General features: G+C 43.0%; 1 protein-coding gene across 1 annotated transcript in view; it reads left to right on the top strand.

The window, feature by feature from the left end:
- Positions 1–24874, top strand: part of LOC144671280 (ryanodine receptor 1-like) — a 473493-nt gene that overhangs the window by 386671 nt on the left and 61948 nt on the right. Inside the window, exons 79-83 of the mRNA XM_078533089.1 lie at positions 660–759; positions 1633–1712; positions 2062–2138; positions 5696–5769; positions 19344–19424. Coding sequence (XP_078389215.1) covers positions 660–759; positions 1633–1712; positions 2062–2138; positions 5696–5769; positions 19344–19424 — 412 coding nt within the window. The remainder of the gene's footprint in view (positions 1–659; positions 760–1632; positions 1713–2061; positions 2139–5695; positions 5770–19343; positions 19425–24874) is intronic.

Below are 24874 nucleotides of genomic sequence, written 5' to 3'. Positions count from 1 at the left end.
CACAGAAAAAGGCCCTTCGGCCCATCAAGTCTGCACCGGTCAAACAAGTAACTATTCTAATCCCATTTTCCAGCCATAGAGTAAAGGACATTAGTGAAGCAGATGGGTTTTTACAACAATTAGCAATGTTTTCACTTTTAATTCCAGATCTTTATTGAATTCATTCAAATTTCACCATCAGGCATGAAGGGATTCAAACCCAGGTCCCCAGAGCATTACTCTGGAATACCAGTCCAGTGACAATACTGCTAGGCCACCACCTCCCCAAGGCTTGTGTCTCAAGCCTTTTCGCCTGATAGCCAGACACCTTTTCAATCTGGCCAGCTGCCAGCTAGAAATTTGTGACAAAATATTACCTGAGGCTTTCGACAGACTCCTACTGAAGCTTCAGCAGCCAATCACAAGAACCTTGGAGGAAATGAAGGCGTGCAGAAGCCTTGTATTCAGTTCAAGTAACCCTAAATCATGGTTGCAGTAGTGCAATAGGATTGCATTATATACCTCAACTTCATCTCCATCACTGCTAAGGTATTGAAGATTTGACGTGGTCGACATGCATTCGTTGTCTTGTTTTTGACAACATATTAGGCCTCAAGGACTGCAAGAGAATTAATATTTTCTAGGCTGAGAAAATTTATGCTTTTGCACTATCCTCTTAGGAAAAGGAGATGGAAAAGCAAAGACTGTTGTACCAGCAATCCAGATTGCACAGCCGCGGAGCTGCTGAGATGGTTCTGCAAATGATTAGCGCTTGCAAAGGTATGGATTTTAAAAGTATGTGAATTTTAAAATAAGCCTATTTTTCAATTTCACCAATGTAATGTCTAACCTGCGGCAGTGCTAGAAGACCCAAATAAAATGCCAACCCCCACTTTGTATCTGTATGTCACCTGCATAATGATGATGGATTTCTGCAGCGTGAAGTATATGCTGTACAAAATTTAAGCTACATCTTGTTCATCCAGTTCTTTGTATTTGAGCCTCAGGGATGGGGCAGAAAGAAGTCAGGGCCAGTGAGCCAAGAGTTGCAGCGATCCGGAGGACGGTTTAGTGTGACGTCAGGAGGAGCACTCCTACTCCTCCCGGCCCCGCAGTCAGAGGAATATAACTGAGCTTTTTTTTTGCTGCAGGGACTCGATAGGGTTTGTTTTATTGAGAGCAGCAAGCAATGGTGCTGGCTGCTTCAGAAAAGACTAGTCTTGCTGCGAGGACATAAGCAACTACCTAACCTGCTACAAGGGTGGGTAAAGAATACCTCTCATTTGCCCTTGACAAACATGGAGGGTGGGGCACTTACAGTCCAAAATATGCTCACATTTCCTGACTGCCATTTTGGGATAGTAGGAGGGTGCTATGCTACCCAGTTTCTGGGCCAGTGCCTTCTAAGTTGTTTCTTTTTCACCCCATGCAAGTCCAAATAATAAAGCACTATGATGACAGTACAAACAGTGTCCTAGTTACTTGCCCTCAGAAGTAACTTTACAAAAAGACATAATGTATGAAACTGAAACTTAGAACAAGGTTACAGCAGTATTGTAGGACAGCAACCTCTTTAGCTTCAGTTAAGTTCTATTCCTGAAAAAGCAGCAGATGACTCTTTTGCCAATATTTTTCTCCTTCCCCGTTTTTCAGGTGAGCCGGGTGTAATGGTTTCCTCAACCCTGAAACTTGGTATTTCGATTCTGAACGGCGGTAACTGTGAGGTTCAACAGGTGAAAATGATTATACGTTAATATTATTATTGCCTTATTCAGTATTTTTATACTGAATATCACTTGTTCATTATCATAATACATGGTATATTTTTGCAGTTACGAGAGAGATAAAATATGAATGCGGGTGATTGTGATATCAGAAAAATATAATCGCAGTTGTGCAATCGATTAAGTTAACCGCAGCACTATATAGTTGTCTACTGAATTGTTAGTAATAATGGTATTTTATACAAGAAATGCGTTCACAGCCCGAAGGCTGAATTGCAGTGCGAGTTGCATCGAAACATTCAAAAATGCACTAAGTAATCAGGTTAAAAATGTTAAAAGTATTGTACTCTTTGTTTAGAAAATGCTAGACTACCTGAAAGAGAAAAAGGACATTGGTTTCTTCCAAAGTGTGCAAGCTCTCATGCAAACCTGCAGGTGAGTGGGTTTCTGTGGTTCATTTCTGTGATATTTCAACGTACATTGTGTGCATTAAAATGTAGCGAGCTTTCAATTTTATCCCCAGTGTACAAGAATGTTCTATAGTAAAGGTTATCAATTTGGTTACACCATTATCAGCATAAATCATTGACGAAACTAATGCAATATCATTAGGTCCATGCGAAGTTGCTGCCTAATTTACCACTTCTGATACACCCTCAAAAGATAGAGTTCTGGTTAGACAATAAAGTGTCGCTATGTTGTATCACTAAAACCAGCATGATGCCAGAGATGGAAATTCATGAGGAGAGATCGGAGATATTGGGACTATTTCCTCTGGAAAAGAAAAGGGATAAAAGAAGGTTTTTAAAACTAAAAAGGGTTTTCATTGAGCTGAGGTTTTGCCTTCATGGCCAGGATTTTTACCTTGTTGGGCTGGCGGGCCTAGGAGCGGTCACGTAGCCGACTGCCGTCCGCGATCAGGCCCCGACATCAATTTCACGCTGGCTGGCCAATTAACAGTCAACCAGCGTGAAACGCGCACTACAGCGCTCAGCACTGCCGGGGTGGGGGCAGGAGGAGGGCGAGTGCGGAGGCGGCTAGGTGTGAAAATTCGCTCTGTCAGCCGGAATGCCGGTTTTCCCGAGGCAGGATAGAGGTCAGAAGAGCTACCCCACCAGCAAGTGATGGCTAGCCAATTAAGGGGATTTATGGCCTATTAAGATCTATCGATAGAGGCTGACTGAATTTTCCAATTCCAATTCACTGTTGGGTGAGGGATACTCTGGAGGAGGCCACAGGGGAAGATAAGGAACCTGCTTCTACATCAGCAGAGAATGCAGGAATGAGGTCTGAATCCTTTTGGGGGTGCGGGATGGTGCAGGTTGATCCCTGATCTGAGTGCAGGGATGTCTTTGGATGGCGGGGAAGAAAGTAGCTTGGTAGGTGGCTGCTTCTGAGACACAAGCAGTGTTGTAAAGGTTCTTACGTTTTCTCCAAGCTTTCCTCTCCTCCCTTGAGCTGCCAGACTTTCCCAGGCCTGAGAAACCCAGCTGGCCAGGGTTAAACCTGTAACACAGGTTAAATGAGGCGCTCACCTCTCCTCATAGGGGAGGCCATCTCCCGGGAGCTGGTTGGTTGCTTGGCCCCATCCTACCTTATCTCAAACCAGGTTGGATCGGATTTGAGATTATAAAAAACCTTGCCTCTCAACAAACCCTAAACCACCAGTTACCTGGGATCAAAATTACTCTTGTAAACTCAGGCTGACAAGTCACTTTTCACATTGCTTAGCTATAAGGAATGGGAGAAAAACGAAGTCAGAGTATCTACAGCATCAAGAAAGCATGGAACAGCAGTGTATGTGAGGTAGAAATGATTAAGATAAGTGCAAAACTGATCTTGTGTTTCACACTAATATGTCATTTTCATTCACAGTTTATAGAGCACAATAGATAGAGAGATAAGTACTTCACACAAGGTTGTATGTTGTCAGGGCAGATATTCAGAGTGTCATGTATTCCTGGACAGAAATTTACATGTGAACTATAGGAAATAATTTTATCAGCTTCTCCAAAAGTTAGATTTTCATTTTCCTTCACACTCTTCCCACTCATTCTATAACTGCAGTATTATGTAATGAGCACCATGCCGGGTGTGATTTAAGTCACATCTGATGAGTGCTATTATTGTTAACCAATAAGAACCTGGACATATTGGTTGATGCACTGTAAAAATAGTAGGCCTTCCCATGCTGTCACCTATCACTGTGAAGAGAATGGACATAAACACTAACAAGTGTTCATTGCTATCCTCTTGGAAATTTTATTAGACAGTTATGATGTTTTCAACAACATTTGCCACAATATGAATATCATTAATATATGCTGCCAATCTCATTATGTACCTGTAGATACAAGGATTGGTTTCACTGACAGTTATATTAACCATATCCCTTCTACCTTTGGCATTGTTTTTGATTCTATCAACTGGATTTATGCATTAAAACTGAGGGAGAAATAGGGCGGCACAGCTCTTGCTGGTGGTGAACTTAAAGGCAAGAAGGGCATGTAATTTTGTGGGATGGTGGCTTATCAGGACCCCACCTCCACCAGAATTAAGTTCTGGGCAGCAAGGCCCATGGTCAACCTTCCTGCCCCACTGCCAATTCCACCAACTGAGGCCCTTAAGTAGCCAATTAATGACCACTTAAGGGCCTCATCCCACCAGCAGTTTCAGGTGGGCCTCTCGCCATGCGACAGGTAAACCTGTGCAGGCTGCTTGTCACTTCCGGGGTGGTGGGTGGGTGGAGGGCTCCCTCAATCAAAGACACTCGGTGGCTGATCGAGTGACTGGACATTGGGAAGGGTGGGGAGAGGCCAGCTGAGAGCCACCACCCTGCGACATCGCATCCCCTCCCCCCCACATTACTTACCTGTGGCCTGGGTCGCTCCGCAATCCTGGGACTCCAGAGTCTGTCCTCCCAGCAGCAATCATGGCCTCCCCAGTGGAGCTGCTGAGCCCAAGAGTTTCCGGCCTCTAATTGGCTAGCAGCTCTTGATGAGACTTCCGCCTCCAGGGTCTTGATTCCAGGGGAAGGCCCGCCATTGACCTCGCCAATGCCTGATTGGTGTGTGGTACGGCAGGCCTTCCCAAAAAGAAGCAGTGCGGGTCTCTCAGCAGCTCTCCAGCCAACAGGCAAGACTCCCAACGCTTCATCAGGATTCCGCCCATAGACTTCTCCCTACAATCTTTGATAAGAGCACAAGAATGTTTGTAGTCAATAAAAAGATTGTTCCTGACTAAGGAGGACAGGTCCAACCTTTTACAGTCCAAACAGTTGTTTTGAAATGTTTGCATTAGAAAATAAGAATTTATGGTGAAATAGACGTAAGACATTTCTTATTTGATAGAACTATAGACATTTACAGCACACAAAGCCATTCACTCATCATTTTTTTTTTGGAGAGTACCAAGTGATTTATTTAAGTGCACGGGCCTCTTAAATCTATTTGTGCAGCTGCGCGGTAACGCAAAGGGACCCACTTATGTACTGTCTGTGCGGGAACTTTCAGTTTGCTGCACAGCCACCCAGCTTACAGGGAACATTGCTAATGTCTGAGCTTGCCCTTTGCTAAACCAATCGAAGACTAACTCTACAACCCTGCTCTCTCTCTCTCTCTCCCCATGGCCCTGTATCTTTCTCTGCTTCAGACAAAAATCTGAAACTATTTATATACCTTTAGTTCATGCTACAACAAAAATAACTGCAGCACCAAAAAAAAACCACCAGGGCCAGGTCAAGAGCGGAAACTTAGAAATAATGAAATCTTCAAGTGTTCTGCCATCCCCTTCGAGATGTGGGCCAGGATTTCACAGCCCCTCCCACCTAGCAGGATATTACAGTCCTGCCGAACTGAATGGAGATTTCAGGGGCTCGCCGCATCCACTGGAGGGGAGACACGCTGCAGCGGGGCCGTTAAAATGTAGAGTAAATAAGTTGTTAACTTTTTAAGTCCTGCGTCTTATCAGTTGTGGAAATTATTTGTTCACAGTGTGCTGGATCTCAATGCTTTTGAAAGACAGAATAAGGCTGAAGGCCTAGGCATGGTCACAGAAGATGGAACCAGTAAGTAGCTATGTATTATGCCTCAGAACTAATAAGCCAGTGGAAAAAAAAAGTCTGAAATGTGGAAACAACAAAATTCTACCTGTGAAACTATGGGCAGGGTTTTTAGGTCAGCGTGTGGACGGAATCAGTGGGTCAGGGAGCAGCCTGAGAACAGACCGCCGCCCACGATCGGCCCCCAACTGCAATTTCACGCTAGCTGGCCAATTAACGGCCAGCCAGCATGCAGCTCACGCTGATATGATCAGCGCTGCCTGGGTTGGGGGAGGGCAAACACTGAAGTCGGCGCGGGGGAGCGCTCACAGAGAGCTCCCTGAAGGCAGAGAGCTGCCTCAGGGAGCTGAAGACTTCCAAAAGCGTCAAATATTATTATATCCAGAAAAAAAACATCCACGCAACACAAGCATAAACATTATAAAAATCCTGTGCATAGATTTTTTTTCTTTAATATAATAACGGAAATCTCATCCCATCCTTGGATGAGGTTTCCTGAGAAATGCAAAGGCCACCTGGCCGATTCGCCCTCCCGCGAACCATAACATTGGACGGGCAGCAAAAAAATCCCAGTTAATTACGCCGTTAATGGGCATAATAGCCCTCTTAATTGTCGACGGGGGCGCGCTTCCGAGTTTAGCACATGCCCGCCAACCGAAATATCATGCGAGTGCGCGATGACGTTGGGATGCTTGCCCGACATCATCACGCGCTATTTTACATTTGAGCAGGTTGGGCACTCAGTGAGAAGTTCTGGCCTATAACTTATTTATGAGGAAATAATTAAAGCGTTCTCATTGAAGTTGTGTAAAAGCAGTGGTGTAGCAGAGAATCTATTGTTTCCACAACAGACTTATACCCAACATCCTAATATATTTTACTTTAATTTTTTCACTTTGTTGAGTTTTGCTTTTTCTGTAACTTTGTAGATCAGTTAACCAGTATATTCCAGGTTATAATTGTTTCTGTTGATTTTATTTCAATAACATTTATTGAATGATTGTGATTGTATTTCTGTTTTCTATTTTTCACTCATTTTCCGTCCTTTTTTTCTTTTTCACTTTTCCCTGGTCCACAGTCATCAAACGTGAAAGTGGTAAATGATTGTTTAGGTTTTTTTTCTTGGTTTTTTTTTCTCTCACGTGATCTTTGTGCAGGTCAAAACCAACAAAACAGCATCTGATCCTCTGGCCACTTGCTTATAGTAAACGTATGCAGTGCGTACCTGGCCAGGTGGTATTACTGAGATTTGAAGAGCCTTAAGCTCGATGTTAATTTGCTGCTTCTGAATCTGATGAAAAGTGACCCAGTACGAACAAAGCAGTAAAGCCAAAACCCGTACAAGTCCATTTGCAGCACAGTGCCTATGACACAAAATTTCTAAGAGATAATCATTCATTTTGGGAAGTGTAAAGCTGTTTTTCTAAGTTCATAACAAAACTGGCAACTCGCCTATACCTCATAGTGCAATAACTTGAATTAATCAAAGTTAGATTTCTCTCCCTTTTTTATTAATTTCCCCTCCTGTTGAAAAGACAAGCCATTCTCGAGCTGAAAGGGCAGTCCGGCCAGTCTTATTCTTAGATCTTTATTGGATGTTAAGCCAGAATGGCTGATGCTCTGATTTTTCTATCCCTGGGAACGTCCACTTTCCCCATGGAATATTCAAGTGAAGGGCTCGCCATTTAGGGTACAATGCAAAATGTCCACATCTTGTACTTCAGGGTAGAGTACACTTCTTCACTGCAGTCACAACATTAAATTTTAACTAATTCTTCATATTTAAAAATATCTCCATTTCAGACATATTGGGAGCAGTTTTAAATACCCAGGTCAGGCAATGAGCTTAAAATTTCAAAAATGGGAGGCAGGTTAGGAGGGGTGCTGGTTGGCTAATCTAGTCTCGCAGCCAGTAACCAGTGTCCAAGAACTTAAATCGGGTCCTGATGTTAAATTCAGCGGCACCTGCAGAAAACCATCACTTCTGCGATTCCAGTCTCTACATCTTCCCCCACTCCCACTCCCTCCTCCACTCATCTCCATCAATAATGTGGCCATTAGATGGGTGTTCTAAGTGTAATAGGTTACTAAATGTTCCTGATTCTTCATATAGACCGAGGAGCTGCTATTACACCACTCCTCCCACCCATAGCGAGCAGGAATGGATCAAATTGGCTAAAACCTCAGTCACAAGAGAAGACTCCAAGCCTCAACCTCATCCCGCTAAATCTAATTTTTCCATTTTCTTTTATGTATTCTTCCACAGGGTGTGGGTGTTGCTGGCTGGGCCAGCATTTATTGCCCATCCCTTTTTGCCCTTGAAAAGTGGGTGGGGAGCCACTTTAACTGCTGCAACGCATGTTGCAAGAACACCCACAGAGCTATTAGGAAGGGAATTCCAGGATTTTGACCCTGCTACAGTGAAGGAACAGCGAAACAGTTCCAAGTCATGTTGGTATGTGACTTGGAGAGGAATTTGCAGGTGGTGGTCTGGCATCTGCTGCCCCTGGTCCTTCCAGGTGGTAGAGGCCACGGGTTTGGAAGGTGCTGTCGGAGGAGCCTTGGTGAATTAATGCAGTGCATCTTGTAGATGGTACACACTGCTGCCAGTGGTGGAAGGATTTAATGCTTATTGTGGTGGATGTAGTGGCAATCAACTTGGCTGCTTTGTCCTGGATGGTGCCAAGCTTCTCGAGTGTTGTTGGAACTGCACTCCTCCAGGCAAGTGGAGAGTATTCCAGCACACTCCTGACTGGTGCCTTGTAGATGCTCAGGCTTTGGGAAGTCAGGAAGTGAGTTACTCACGGCATAATTCCTAGCCTCTGACCTGCTCTTGTAGCCACAGCATTTATATGGCTAGTCCAGTTCAGTTTCTGGTCAATGGTAAACTCCAAGATGTTTTTAGTGGGGGATTCAGCGATGGTAATGCCATTGAATGTTATGGGGAGATGGTTAGATTTTCCCTTGTTGGAGATGGTCAATGTCTAGCATTTGTGTGACACGAATGTTACTTGCCACTCATCAGCCCGAGCCTGAATGTTGTCCAGATCTTGCTGCATATGGACACCGACTGCTTCAGTACCGTGCTGGCTGTTCTGCCTGGCTATCAAGCGGGAAACAGAATTAAAAATTAATCATTAGGTCTTGCTGTTAAAATCAGCAAGACATCCATGCTATCCCTCTTCACCTTCCCATAAGTACCAGAGCGTGAATACCAACAAGCTATTTGATTGGTGTTACAGTCAAACCCAACCTTAAACTCACTCAATGGGCAGAATTTTCTGCCTACCAGGCGGGCGGGCCTGACCCAATCTCCAGATGGCAGGGAGCTGATCCCCACCAGAGAAGCGGGCCCCGCCGCCATTTTAAGTGGGCGGGCCAATTAAGGCCCGTCCGGCGGGAAGCACTATGCGCTTGTGTGGGTGGGGGGTATTCCCCAAATGTGAGAGTGCGCTCTCTCGCGCATGTGCACGAAAGAGCGCACATCTCCCTGAGGCTAAGTGCTGCTTCAGGGAGATCGCTGACAGTTGTATTAAGCATTAAAAATAGGAAAAAAATCCTTAATATGCCCCCCTCATGCTGACAATGTCACACGAGATGGGACATGTTAATAAATTTCATTAAAACTTCATTCAACTTTTTAAATCCCTACATGAAACCTCATCCCGCCGGTGGTTGAGGTTTCATGTATTTTCTATTCACTGCCGGGGCTCCTGGCCTGCCCGCCAACCTTAAGGTTGGACGGGCAGGGCCTTTAATTGATTTTTAATTGGACATTGACAGGTCAGCGGGCCGGCAGCTGGTTTTACTGCGGGCCCGCCTTCCTGAAGATTTAAATGGGGCGGGATGACACCGACGTCTTTTTGCGCGTCGGCGAGCAGACCCCTCCCCCTGCTCACTGACGGCAAAATTCAGCCCACTGTCTCCACAAATGTATTCTCGGCCATGCATCACTCGACAGCAACCAGGATTGAAGAACTCTGGCTGATTTTCTCCCCCCTCCACTCCTAATTTAAGGGTACTGAGGCCAATTGTAGGGCCCCGTTTGGCCAAGCTTGGGATGAAATTTATAGGGTCCAGATCTGGCTGGTTCAGTCTGGACGAGTTTGAGGATGTCATGGCAGATGTCTGCCTACCACCGTATTCTAATTAGCATAACAGTAGGTTAGGTAGTTACAAGAGAAAGGCAGCTTAGCTTTCCCATTCACAAGAATATTTCAGTAGTTTTCAATGAGATTTTAAAATAAAATATTTGTTTTACACAAAAAAATAACACAACCAAGATTCCTGGAACACTTTTCTCAAAATTAATGAAGGAGTCAGTATTGAATCTCTGGAAAGCAATACAGGATTATGTGGCATTAAAAGATTAAGCCAATTAACATAAAATTGCAGAACTAAAATTTCATTTGGAATAAACTGTTATAAGGAGGAATATTGATTTTAATCTTTTTAAAAAGCCATCTCATTGTTTTGATCAGATAGTTGATTTTTTGGTTAACTATGATCTGCAGTGCATGTTTAATAATAATTTGAATGAATGTCTTTCTGATTTTGCTTGGTACATTTTATAATCTTGAACATGTCCAGATCCAGTGCATTGCCAGGTGAGAGTTTCTATTGTGAGTTGAGTATTTAACATCAGCAAGTTGTGTGTGTGTGTGCCTTAAAATTAACAACTGAGTTATTTTAAAGCATTTGTGAGAAGGCAGTAACTTTTAAATGATTTGATGAGTACTAAAAGTACAATAGTTAATGATGTTTAACCTTCCCTATTGGTTAATCTATTTTTCAGAAGGCAAACAAAACGGTTCTGGTATGTTGATGAGCATTGCCAGTAAAAGGATTGTTGCATTGTGTGTTTTTATCTTTGGAACTCTCACTCATCTACTTATCCATTCTCCATAGAGTAGATGTTACCTCATAAAATCATGATTACTACTGTCTGTAACTAATTCATCCCCATTCATGTTGAGTGGCTACTACGTTTCCTCATTTAATATTGTTGAAAAACAGTGGGCTAAATTTTCACTTTAGGAGAAAAGCACAATTCAGGCTGTGAAGTCTGCTTTGATTCCAGCAGCTAGTGCAAATGTAGTGTTCGTGGCAGTCAGCGCATCTGCTGTGTTTTCTCATTGCTTTTTTTAAAAAAAGGGGTTGCCTGATAAAGGCAGGAAGGGTTAGCCTCTTTTTCATAAGTAACCCTGGCATTTCCTCCATTTAAAAACTAAGCAAACTGCAGATTGGACCTTAACTTTCATTATGCCTTCTAAAAGCTGCTTTTGTATTGGAAGAAAGCGAATTCATATCACTAGCATGATGGCAGTCAACAAAATATTTTAGTGGCAGAAAAAAAATCCTTGTGCTTGCTTTTTCTGCTGTACTTGATAGCCTGCCATCACCGGAGAAATCAAGAAAATGACACTGGTGCATTCTACCTGTGCAGCAATCTCATGAATATATTTTTAAGTGGTAGCTCGCAATTGGAGAAAATAGAATTTCTCATTCATTACTTTCCACAGTTACCTACCTGAAATGGCTGATCCATTTTGAGCGGAGTACTATTGTGGTGGTTACTGTACTGAGCTAATACCCTGGAGGTTGTGAGCTCAGATCCCACAATGTCACGTTGTGAGATTGAACTTGGTAATTATCAGGAAAGATGTAAAAGCCCAGTTGGACCACTAATCTTATGCTTGCGTGTGCAATATGGTACACAATAAATTTCAGCTTTGAGATTCTGGAATTGGGCGAAATTCTACTTTAGTAAAAACGAAATATCACGGATGCTGGAAATCTGAAATAAAAACAGGAAATGCTGGAAAAATTCAGCAGGTCTGGCAGCATCTGTGGAGAGAGAAAAACGGAGTTAATGTTTCAAGTCCAGTATGACTCTTCTTCAGGGCCATGCGGACTCGAAACATCTGTTGGGGTTTTCCAGCATTTCCTGTTTTTATTTGAAATTCTGCTTTGGCCAGGGCATGAAATGGGCAGAAGAGGATCAGCCACCTTTTACACACCCTGCTTGATTTTCCATTCCACTGAAGTCACTGAAAATTGGGCAAGATGTAAAATGGGCAGCCAGTCTGCTATAGTACATTTCGTGCCCTGCTGAAATTGAAATTTACCTCCCATAATTGCTGGTAGGAATAAGTGGCTACTGGGCACTACAGTACTTCAATCATCCACTACACCAAATAAAGGGATTAAAGGAGGGACTTGTCAAGGTACCAGTTAGTTCAGCTGCTTGGAGACCACGACTTCTCTTTGCAGCACCTGGTAATGAAATCTATATGCCATGCAGCTACCAGAGAAACAACACATAAATACAATGAGGTGCATGCCGTGATAATAACTGACAGACCATACTAGCTGATGTCCTCAAACATGTTCCAGGTTTCTGGATCGCTCCAGGAACCTCAGTCCACCAACCCTTAATATCTGCAATAGTTGCTGTATGCTGCATATATTTTCTTTGCCATAGGACTCAGGACAATACACCAATAGCCATGACTCCAACAATGATGATCACAAGCCATCTGTGGTATTTCCAATGCATCAAAGAACACTTGTGTGCCACAAATGTCCACAGTAAAATTTCCAGTCCTGTCAATTACAGGAAAGTAACAAACCAATCCATCCTCAAATAACTCTAACCCTGGACAATTCCACACTCTCTCACTTCCTTGCCCTCTTCCTCACATACCAGCTCTTTCCATTTGACTGTCTGTTTGACAGCAAGGTGATACACCAAACCCAGCACAAAATATACAATTATTAAGTGGTCCTTTTACATGAATAAATGTGGTGTGAATTTTACCAAATGGGCAGACAGCTGAGGCAGACCGAGGCCCTACAGCTTACAGATGGTAGGCAAAAAATCTTCCAAAATAAATACAGGGGCAAGTGCTTGAATGGGAAGACCTTGCGGGGAAATCGCTGGAGCCAAGAGGGTTGCCTTCCCTGCCCTTGACCCCCTCTTATAAAACCATCCCCCCCCCCGCTGCACCTTGGCTGCCGCTTGGAAGCCACCTCCATTTAGCTGGCAGCCTCCTCATGCGGGGTCGTGAGGTGGGTGTGGGTCGTCCACCATCGATAAAATGTAGACAGCACTGTTAAGTAGGCCTTGCCGTCCGACTCCGGCCCTGCCAACAGCAAAATTTCCCAACACGGAGTGTGGTCGGGGAGCCAATCCCACATGGCTCCCAGTGATTTTAACAATTACCACCACCACCACCCTGCCCGCCCGCACCACCCCTCCACCCCCGCCTCCTGGGAGCCAGTAAAATTCAGCCCAATAATATTTGTCATTTAAGTTGTCAGCATGATTTTCAGTGATGCTTTCCTGCGTTCCTGCATTGATCTCCCACTGCTCCTTAGCATATCTACTCCTTCAGTAAGGAATCTCTAACTGGCTTCAGAGTATTACAGCCAGCCTGTTGGGATAATTGTAGGGTGTGAAGTCAAGAAGGTTGTGAGGGCGCGATGGGGGCTGGTGGATGAAACTATTTATTGGTTAGATTATTGAGTCTACAAGTGATACATATTATTAAATTGTAAAATATTGAGCTAGGTTGAAACTTTATGGCCATTTCAGCATAGAATGAATAGAATTTGATCATTACAAGGAAAAATCAGGGACCTGGGAGTAATAGTTATTATTTTCCAGTGGTGCAGCAGAAATAAAATCCCGGATATATGTCCAGTGCACAGTCTGATATCATGTTAAGCCTTTATATAAGACTGAACAGACTGCACTTAGTCCTGTATTCAGCTCTTGCCACCACCACATCATGAACATGTACAAGAATTGGTAAGGTACTGAGATGCTAGTACTGGATCCTCAGTGTAAAGTAAATCCACAAAGGGAAAGGAATGGGTTGCTGAAACTATGTAGTCTAAAGAAAGTGGTTAAAGGAAAGGGATCAATCATATGCAAAAAATTAAATGGTATAGATAAAAGAAACCCAGAATAGGAAGTAGGATTGGAAGACGCAATTTAAATTAGTGAAATTAAGTTTAAGTCGATAAAGAGCTCAAAAAGTAATGCATGTTTTGAATGATCGACAGGCAGGTCAGTAGATCTTTAAGAACATAGAGAATAGACACTATAATGGAAGAGCATGGGTACAGGAGGAACTGCCAAAAACAATCTTTTCTTGCCCTAAATTTTCCTTATGTCCTTATAATAGCAGAGCTAGCCAGGTGGGTGAGTTCCATATTTTAATTTGTGAATCACCATAGCTCAGGAAGACATTCCTTTCCCTTCATGGATTTACTTTACACTGAGGATCCAGTACTAGCATCTCAGTACCTTACCAATTCTTGTATATGTTCATGATGTGGTGGTGGCAAGAGCTGAATACAGGACTAAGTGCAATCTGTTCAATCTTATATAAAGGCTTAACAAGCCTTTCATCTACTCCATAAACCCCTGCCTGAGGTAATTTTGAAATTTTGCTTTTTAAGGAAGTTGCTGTTTCTTTTCATCCAGTACCCCAGAGATCAGGAAGGGACTGCATGTTCCACATTGCAAATGTCTTAAAAACTTCTACTGCTATGATGATAGAACAGTGCCTTAGAAAGACTATTGAACAGTTTGCCACAGATTTTACCTTCACTGGGAGGTATAACTCCGCAATCAAATTATCATTCTCTCCCTGCCAAAGAAAAGTTTGCTAGTGTCAGGAGTGTCTGTGTGGTCACTGCTGACAGAAATTGCTCAAGCTGGAGGATGCAGCAAGTGACTTGTTCCAGCTTTAACACATAGTGTCTTTCAATTAGGGGGAAATAAAACAACCTTTTACAAAAACAACCCTCTTCCACACGCAACCTGATGCACTGGTTGACTGATTCCATTGATCTTTCCAAATTATTTAACAGTATTAGCAGAAGACGCTTGCTAAAGTCAGCGACATTGATGGGCCAACCATCATTTATTTGATGTATACCTGTAGAGTGACCCCATGGGGTAACCCACATCGAGCATAACACTTTTCGTATGTAATTTGGAAATGGCATATTGGTCTGCCCTCCTTCTGATGAGGTGTTACTTTAGAAGATGTTGGCATATAAGAACCGAATTAAGGTAAATATAACTTAGGTGGTGTAATCATTCTTCAAATTAAAGAACCCATGTATCCCATCTCTCTCACCTTTGGAAATGTCTGTAAGTTTTCTGTTATCAGTTCCTCAGATATAGGGCTGAATTTTACGGGGCGTCGTGTTACCCCACCACCTCCCCCCAAACTGTCAGGAGCCTGTCCATGATAAAGCCGGCTGCCCCGTAGCCATTTTACCCTCAGCGGGACATTAACTGGCTCAGGGCAAGACTTCCGCCCCCATCTATGGAGGAAGTTCCATCTTAGAGAGCTGCCAACCAATCAGATTAGCCGGCAGGTCTGTAGTCCCAGCAGCGCAGGTTCAAGCGGTGGCCACTCCTGGGACCTCTGCGTATTGCATTGTGTTTATGATAAAATAATTATAAAAATATTTTTCTATAATTAGATAGGTAGTTCATTCTGTTGTAAGGAAAATAAGACTTGAGTATCTGACCTACAAACCTTGTACTAAATGCCTACTGTCAGAAGAGCTAAGGATGGTTGTGGAGGTTGCATTCCTCTTTGGTGGGAAACAGAAAGTTTGATGATTTTGGTCTGTAGGTCTAAATACGCCTGCTGGTCTAACTTCCCAGATGGGTTGGGCAACCTTTATACGTGGGTTATACCTTTACTTAAAGAATGATGTCCACTAAGCTATAAGTGAGCAATATATTATTTTTGTTTCCAAGTGCACTTACGAGCATACGAACATTTGAATATACAATATAGGAGCAGAAGAAGGCCATTTGGCCCCTCAAGCCTGCTCCACCATTCGTTAAGATCATGGCTGATCTGTTTGTGTTTTGAATTCCGTGTTCCCATCTAGCCCCGATCACCTTTGATTCCCTTGCCTATCAAAAATCTATCTATCTCCGCCTTAAAAATATTCAGTGACCCCCCACCTCCACCACCTTCTTAGGCAGAGTTCCAAAGTCACAAAAAAATTCCCTGATCTCTGTCCTATAAGGACAACCCCTAATTTTAAAACAGTGTCCCCTAGTTCCGTACTCATCACAAGAGGAAGCACATCCTTTCCACATTCTTGTCAATACCATTCAAGATCTTATGTACTTCAATCAAGTCACCCCTCACTCTTCTAAGCTCCAGTGAAAACTAGCCCAGTCTGCCTAACCTTTCCTCATAAGACAACCCACTCATTCCAGGCATCAACTTAGTAAACCTCCTCTGAACCGCCTCTAACGCATTTACATCCTTCCTTAAATAAGGAGACCAAAACTGCATACAATATTCGAGATGCACTTTCACCAGTGCCCTTAAGCCCTTATAACTTAAGCATAACATCCTTACTTTTATGTTCAATTCCCCTCATTATGTATTGTAATTGCACTGGGGATTGATTGTTAGTCCCACTTCATCTGAAAATTTTGCCCAGATTTTCTTTTAACGTTTTCTTATAGAAGTGATTTTCTTAACATCGTCAGTGTTACTAATGTACAAACAACAGAGCTACAGCAAGTTAAACAGCCAGTGTTCATTTAATAGTGCATCATCAGCAGAGTACTATCTTTCCTTCATGTCTGATCTCATCTTGTCACAGGAAACTGTTAAGGCTTAGAAAAAAAAATAGAAGTGCAAGGAAACTAGGAGAATGCAGAGTCTGATTTGTTGCAATACAGAATTTCTAATGTGCCTTTGATCTAATGAAATGTTGCAAATTGTTTCTGTGGGATGAGCACACTAATTGGGAGAAGAGTCAGCTGGGCATTTGGAGGCATTATCAACAAGAGAGGTTTAGGGATCTCCGAGGATAGAGAGAGAGTTAACCAGAAATATTTGCCTAGGAAGATTCTTGAGCTCATAGTAGCTGAAGACTGGCACCAGTCATGGAGCAAAGAAAGATACACAGGTCAGAAGAGAGGAATTTGTAAGCTGGATGTAGAGCTGATGGAGGTTGTAGAGGTAGCGTGGAGTGAAGTCTTTGAGGGATTTGTAAATTTTGAAATTGATGCACTGAGTGAGGGAGCCAATAAGATGATGACATAATGAGGTTGAAATGGCATAATCAGTCACATGACATTGTAAATCATCACAGTAAACATAAGCCATGGGAGTGAAACGCAGATAGTTTTAAACATCTAAAGCATAAGAATATAGTTGTCCTATAAATTTCTAGACCTCTTATATAAATGTATATATGTACATTTCAGTCCTAATTTGTTTCTAAACAAATTACTAATTCACTAGTTGTTGTTGCTGAGGTTGAATACTGTTAACATCTGAACAGTTGTGACGGATAACAAATGCACAGATTTGTGGTGGAGATTTTGACTTACATATACTTCCCCCACCCCAAAAAGTCTCTCAAAACTCATATTTGTGAACCTTACCCCACTATTTACTTTTGATGAGAACGATACCTGCTGTGTGATTTTGGTTCTTTATCTTACTAGCTGACTGATATATCTAGATGGTCATGATTCTAGTTAGGGCGAATATTTGTGGATTATAAGCTAATGTGATTGGGAAACAGGAAAACTATGCATGCACCAATGGGCTGGGTGCATAATCAGTTCTACTTCTCAGCTACAGCCACCCATCAGTCCCATGAACTAGTACAATGAAGACAAAAGCAGGAGGCAAACAGACTGGCAACACCTGGGTTAATTTGCCACTCGAAACTAATGTTTGGAGCTGATCAGTTCATGGTGGGGAAGTTAGATTGTAAACTACAGGGGTGAAACTTATCAATAAAAGTAGATGTGATTTTAAACTGCTGTTTATTTCCCCACCGTTTTCTTCCCTCCTCTTCTGAAGGCTATTCCATTGATGTCCACTGGCCTCCACTACTCTGCCCAATTGCCTAGCCTGGATTGAGAGTACCATTGGTGGTATCACGACCAAGCCTGATGTCTCCTCCATCCAATACCAATGTGCGCATTCTTGCAGTGGGAATCAATGAATAACCGTCGACAGCAGAAACTCTGGCTGATTTGTTCTTTTTGTTTTCCCCCCTCATTCACCAGGAGTCACTGAGGCCAAATGCAGTGGTAACCTGTGTTAAGATCAATAAATTCAGCACAAACTAGGAATCAAACTCAGGTACCTAGAAATCAGGGTGCTTAGCCCCTGTTTATCAGATGCTACCTAGCATTCAGAGTTCTTAAATCAGCAGGCAGGAAGCATGCGTCCACTTCTGACTGAAAATACACTACTCGCCGTATTGGGTAAAGGACAGACCCATACCTGAAGCCATTGTTGGTCCCTCTGCATATATAAATAAGAGACCTATTGCCTACTTGAGATCCCTGCTCCAAGATCGGGTTGCCCTGAAGCAGCCAGTTCCATCATTGACAGCATTCAGTGAAATAAAGAAGGAAAGTTACTCACCTCTAAACGTGGATTCAGGATAACCAGGAATATTCCTCTCAACTCCACACTGAACTATCTTCACACTCATGACCACACCAGACCCCCAGGTTCCTTCACCCCTTTTTCCTCTCTTTCCGGGCCCTGACCTCCTGGCTCACCATCCCTGATTTCCAATATCCTTCACCTCCAGATCTGAAATCCAGGCTTCCCAAAGCGTTAACACTCTTCCCAACCAAAAATTTCCTTTCTCCCTTTTCTGCTACCTCCAGGTGCCCCATCTCCTGCCATGATATCCTTTCCCCACTTTCTCCCCCGCCCCGCACAGCGATTTAGAATTTCCTCCCCTTCTTGTGATTCTCCGTCTGCCTCTGAGGCTATAACGCTCCCAGTCACCCGATTGTGCCCTACTTACCTTCTTGGTCTCCTCATGCAATGCTGTTCCCACACGATTGAGGCCCAAGGCCCAATAATGAAGTAACCTTGAATCCTGCCATTCACATGTAAGGTAACATGTACCATTCTACTTGGAGGGAGTGTCCAAAATTGGATGTTCCAGGATATCTCTGTTGGCTCATACTTCAGTGTGTTAACCCATTAAGCCATTGTGGCAGCTCCATTTATACTGAACACTTGGCGGTGTGGGCAGGGTGAATTTGTGTAGGGAATCTCCCACTCAACCGCCTCAACATTTTTCTGCAATTTCTGTGACTCCTCTGCTTACAGTAAACGAGCAGGAAAACCCCAGGGCAAGTTCATCACTTCTTCATGTCTGTTATTGTTAATGATGTTTTCTCTTTATCTGATCCCTGTTTGACACTAGGAACAAATTAATACTAAAGAGTTATTTGCATTCTAATTGCCTCTCCTCCCAGCTGCAAAGGTAACTGTCTAAGGAGAGAGTGTGGGTTGGACAAAATGGTGCACACATCTAATTTTCATAAGTGCTGTGGGTAGGTTAGTTCTTTTTTTAGTTTTACCTCAACAATGTAGTCACTACATAGATTTCTATGGCTTGATACTGAAGCAGTTATAATTTGGTGCGCAATTTCTTTACTAACAAAAGCCTACTTAAAAGAGATGTTAATTCCTTGTGTGTCATTTTCAAGATTATGTTTCTGCTGCAGGATAATAATTTGTCTTTCTGTGTAGGTGAGAAGGTGATGTCAGATGATGAATTTACTCAAGACCTTTTCAGGTTCCTACAATTGCTCTGTGAAGGACACAATAATGGTATACAATATTTGTGTTTCCACCTTATTATCACCTTCATTCCTTAAGAAAATAATTTTATATACGAAAAGCTAAGCATTTCTTCCTCTCTTGTAAGCCAGTGTTTAATTGTTTCAAGGTTGAATTTCTTGGGGATAAGTTCTGTTGCTTGTAATAAGTTCTAACTTGGCACTTTTGAAGATGTAGCAAATATTGCCCAGGGTTAACAGTTCAGAATCAGCTGCGTGGCATGGAATACAAAATAAGAAATTAATTGCTGATGATCAGACTGTAGGTGACCGATTTGAGTTGTAGACTTCAGGGAAAATTAGAGTTGAGAAAAGTCCGAGACGGTCGGGGGAATTTTAACGTTCCACAGGGCATTGGAAGACAAACAGGCTGCTGATATGAGAGTCTCTGTGGGAGGTCCGGTTGACATTAACTGCCTCGCCCCATTTACCTCTGGCCAGTCAACTTTGCTCCTGAAATGGGTGCATAGAGATAGCTGGCTGGCAAAGAATGGATGGCTTACAGGGCACCCACTGACACACAAGTAAGTCACGGGGTGGGGTGCGGAGCATTTGGCAGGGTCAGGAGTACTGATGTACCTGGTGCAGCAGCAATCCAGGCTTTCTTTATGGGGCTCAGCCCCACACAGCTTCCCTGCATTCCCAGCACCATAAAAATAAGTTTAAAACTTAATTTCTCGGACCTCTGTCTCTTCCCTAACATGTTTTACTGAGTGAGGTGCCTGCACAAATACCCTACTCAAAATTCCATTGGGTTCCTGTGTACATCATATAACCTCAATTAGCATATATTAATGAGGCTCCTGCCTGAGACAATTAGGAGCCATACCTGTCTCTTAAAACAGTGCAGTTAAACCTGGTGCCAGGCAGGAAAAATCAAGCAAATAGAATTACTTGATTTTAATTCCTGTTTCTGCCCTTATTGTGATCATATGCTGCTCATACCAACACCAATCCTTTAATTACCTTTAGGACAGCATTCTAGTGCTTTTTTGTGCTGTACCATAGAGTTCTAGATTGTGTTCTTATAGACACCCTCCATCATGTTGTGTGGCACTACAACCATGCCAACTGGGATAGATTCTGAACACAGGTAGTTGCTCAACAGTGGCCATCCATGAGGCACTGTTACTCATAATAAGTGCTTGTTGTGGAAGATTGAGTCCAAAGCTAGTCTTTTACTTCAAGCAGATTTATTCTCTAGACAGTTCTGCAGTGTAGCAAACTCTTCCAGTCCCTTGCACCCTGGAGTGTTACAGCTGTACCCATTTATAGGTGCACCAATGCCCATCACCTGTCTTAACAATGTACTTGCCAGTCAACAAGAAGATTGTTATTGGACCTTGAAGATGTAATTACTGATACATTGACAGGCACTGTTGGCCAACAGCAGCAACAGGATTGTGTTCAACTGCAATCTGTAACCTCTTGGTCTGGCATATCCCTCTTTCTATCAATACCATCAAGCCAGGGGACCATATGGAAGTGTAACTCTTTCGAGTACATTCACAGTTCTTGACTTTTTTTTTGTTCAAAGTCCTGGAGTGGGACATGAACCCACAATCTTCTGACTCAAAGGTGAGGGTGCTATGAACTGAGCCACAGCTGACACCTCTATATGGGAGTGTAGGAGAGCATGCTAGGAACATCTAAAAATGAGGTGCCAACCTGGTGAAGCTTCAGCAAAGGACTGCATGTTTGCTAAATAGCAGAAGCAACATGCTATAAACAGAGCTAAGCTCTCTGAGCAGAACAATTGAATGCTGTTGCCGTCCTGCTCTATCCAGTTGTGAATGGTGATGGACAATTAAACAATGAATGGGAAGAGGAGGAGGCTTCACAGTTATCCCCATCCTCAATGATGACGGAGCGCAGCACATCAAGTGTAAAAGACGAGGCAGAAGCATTTTCACCCATCACGGCCACCACCTGAGGCTTCCACGATCGCACATGCCATTCTTCAGCCATTCAAATTACTAATGATTATCGAGGAATGGCTGAGCATACAGGATACAGCAAAGGCTTTGAGTTCCCACAACATTCCCACTGTAGTACTGAAGACTTGTGCTCCAGAACTAGCTACATCCCTAGCCAGGCTGTTCCAGTTTGGCTACAACACTGGCACCTACCTGACAAAGTGGAAAATTGACCAAGCATGTCCTGTCCATAATAAACAGAGCTAATCCAATCCGGCCAGTTACCACCCCATTGGCCTCCTCTCAATTCTCATTAATTCTCATGATAGAACATGTCATTAGAAGTGCACTCACACAGCATGTACCTAGAGCCTGCTCACCACCACTTATTTTGGGTTGCTCCAGGACCGCTCGTCCCCAGATCTCATGATAGTCTTAATTCAAACATGGACAGAAGCTGCCTTGATGTCAAGGACAGCATCTGACTGAGTGTGACATCAAGGAGCCCTAGAAAGATTGAAGTCAGTGGGAACCAGTTAAACTCTCCATTGACTGGAGTCATACGTAGCACAAAAGCAGATGATTATGGCTGTTGGAGGCCAATCATCTCAATCCCAGGACATTGCTGGTGGCATTGTGCTAGACTCAACCATCTTCAACTGCTTCATCAATTACCTTCTCTCCATTATAAGGTCAGAAGTGGGGAGATGGTTGCAGATGAGTGCACAGTACCATTCACAACTCTTCAGGTAATGAAGTAGTTCTTGCCTGCAGGCAGCAAGTCCTGAGGCCGTTCAGGCTTGTGTTAATAAGTGACAAGTAATATTCATGCCACACAAGTGCCAAGCAGTGACCAGGTCCTACAAGAGAGAATCTAACCACCTTCCCTTGACATTCAAAGATATTACCATTGCTAAAATCCCCAGCATCAACATCCTCGGGGTCACTATTAACCAGAAATTGAACTAGACCAGCCATATAAATATGTAAGAGCAGTTCAGAGGCTGGGAATTCTGAGGGAAAAAACCCACCTCCTGACTCCCCAGAGGCCTGTTCACCAACTGCAAGGTATAAATCAGGAGTGTGATGGAATACTCTACTTGGCTTGATGAGTGCAGCTCCAAGAACTCAAGATGCTCAACACCATCCAGGACAAAGCAGCCCACTTAATTGGCACTCCATCTACCACCTTAAGCATTGACTGCCTCCACCACCAATGGACAGGGGCAGCAGTGTGTACCACCTCTAAGATGCATTGTGGCAATTAGCCAATGTTCCTTCGGCAGTACCTCCCAAGTCAGTTGCGGTTCCCAGTTTGGTTGCCAGTAGAATGTAGCAATCAGAGACTGGCTGCTGACCTATAGGGAGGGAGGCAAAATCAAACACGCAAAATGAAACTAAAATCCCCTCCATCTGGCTCAAATTAAGGTTACTACCCACCTCTCTCGGTCTAAGAATGGTAATTTGTTTGGAGGTGGAAAATCCACTGAGACAATTTAGAAATTGAGCCAAAAACACTTTGAATAGTCAGAAAAAAATGGATGAGGTAAGTAATAGAACAATATTGAAGTGTTACAGTGGGAGTTCCTGATGTATTACAGAGAAAAAATACATAAACAGAAAGAACTGAAGATTTGAAGCCTGCAAGTTTTTAAAATCAAAATGCATGTTTTAAAAATTGTCTGATTTTCTATTTTATCAAAATTTGCTGGAAATCTGTCATCAGTCTTATTGGAAGAGGTAGGTTGGAATGGGGCTGCAATGTGTGTGAAACAAATAACACACTTAAACAATGTTAACATTCTTGAAAATTAATCAATCAAATAAAAAGTAAGAACTAAGCACAAATTAATTTATGTAACTCACACATATCCTCACCCTTCGTTAATGATGTGGTTTCCTTCACTCATTAAAATATTGATGTATTAAAATATTGATCTTATTCAATAACTTGAACTGGACAGGCTGCAGAGAAAGGCAACAAAAATGTTTCCAAGTGTAAAGCCAAGAGCAACAACAAAAATCTACACTCAGCTTTCTTTTTTAACAGCAAAGTTATTACATAATGTGGAAAGAATAAACCCAGAATATTACTTCATTGTAGACATATTAAATTATATGGATGCGATGAACCCACATTATAACTTCAAGGCCTTATGACATAAATTAAAATCAGTGTGAGGTAAATTTAAAATGGAATTTTTTTTAAAAACCCTTGACTTAAGACTAGTAAACATTTGGAATAACCTATCAAAGCAAAACGGTGAAATCAAAGATGTTGGTGGAGTTAAAGATGTAGCTGTATTTTAGACTGAGGGGTCAGGCACCCACTCTTGAACTTCCACCCCCCCCCCCCGCCCCCCCTGCAAAGGGGGGAAAATTCTGCCTAGGGAGTTGGAGTACACTCGATAGGCAGCATGGCACATTTCACCCTTGACATTTTCTATGCCACTGTGCAGGATCCTTGAGTTATTGTGTATGTGGCTTATAAATGTCTGACATGTATAGCACTGAAACTATGTCTTTACTTGAACATAGAAGTTAATTCTAACCTCATAGGTGGAATTTTACACCCCCCATCCCTTCCTCCCAAGAGTCGGCCGACAGGTGCAAGGAAGTGATGAGGGCTGTAAATTTGGGCACTATGGTGGCAGCACTATGCCCGTGACCTATTAGCGACCACTGGTATTTAACCAGTGGCTGGGGAGGCGCAGATGGCCCATGAGCCAATTAAGGCCCTTAAGTGGCCAATTAATGGTGTCTTCTGTCATCACTGCTGGTATTTTACCAGAGGCAGCAAGTGCCTGGGCCAAGTGTTTACCTGGCAACTTTGCCAGTGGAACCCTGTACCCAGTGGAATCCCCACCGCCACACTGTGTGTCTACCTATCCTACCCTGCTGAGCCCAGCACTCCAACCCTCTTGCTGGCACCTGCCAGCCTGGTTCCAGGAAAACCCCGGACTTAGCCGGGTGTCCGGCCCCATGGCATCTCCTCCTCAGGAACTGCTTATAGTCCCAGCAGTGGCCGCTGCTCCTGGTGATGCTGCTAGAACTTGATTGGCAGGCAGCTCTCAGAGGGGGGACTTGATGGGGGGCAGAAGTCTTGCCTTGAGCCAGTTAAATAGCTGTGGACAACCTGGCAATTTGGAGGCAGGCTCTCCCTGACCTTTAAGCTGGGATTGGGTCCGCAGCCTGCTTGTAAAATTCCACACACAACCCCCAACCGACAATTCCTTTTTTTGTTTAACTAGTTATCGTACAGATAGAAAATGTCTTGCTTTGAAATTCATATTCAGTAGGAATTAAACAGTGTTTTCCCAGGATTTAATTAATTGGGGAAAAAAGTCAAAGTATTCCTTCTCATTAAATAAAAATTAGCTTCATCTGGGTTCATAAACAAAAGTGAATTAGAGAAAAGTTTAATCAGAAGCAGGTGAGAAAATGATGAAACATCTAAGGAAAGTTAATTTAAATCATCCATTAAGCTGCTATATTTTCCAACAGCATTTTAAAGTTTCAATGTGTT

The sequence above is a fragment of the Cetorhinus maximus genome, chromosome 32, assembly GCF_964194155.1.
Source record: "Cetorhinus maximus chromosome 32, sCetMax3.hap1.1, whole genome shotgun sequence".
In the NCBI taxonomy this organism is placed as follows: domain Eukaryota; kingdom Metazoa; phylum Chordata; class Chondrichthyes; order Lamniformes; family Cetorhinidae; genus Cetorhinus; species Cetorhinus maximus.
Note: the sequence above shows the minus strand (reverse complement) of the source record. Positions and strands in the feature narration are given on the sequence as shown.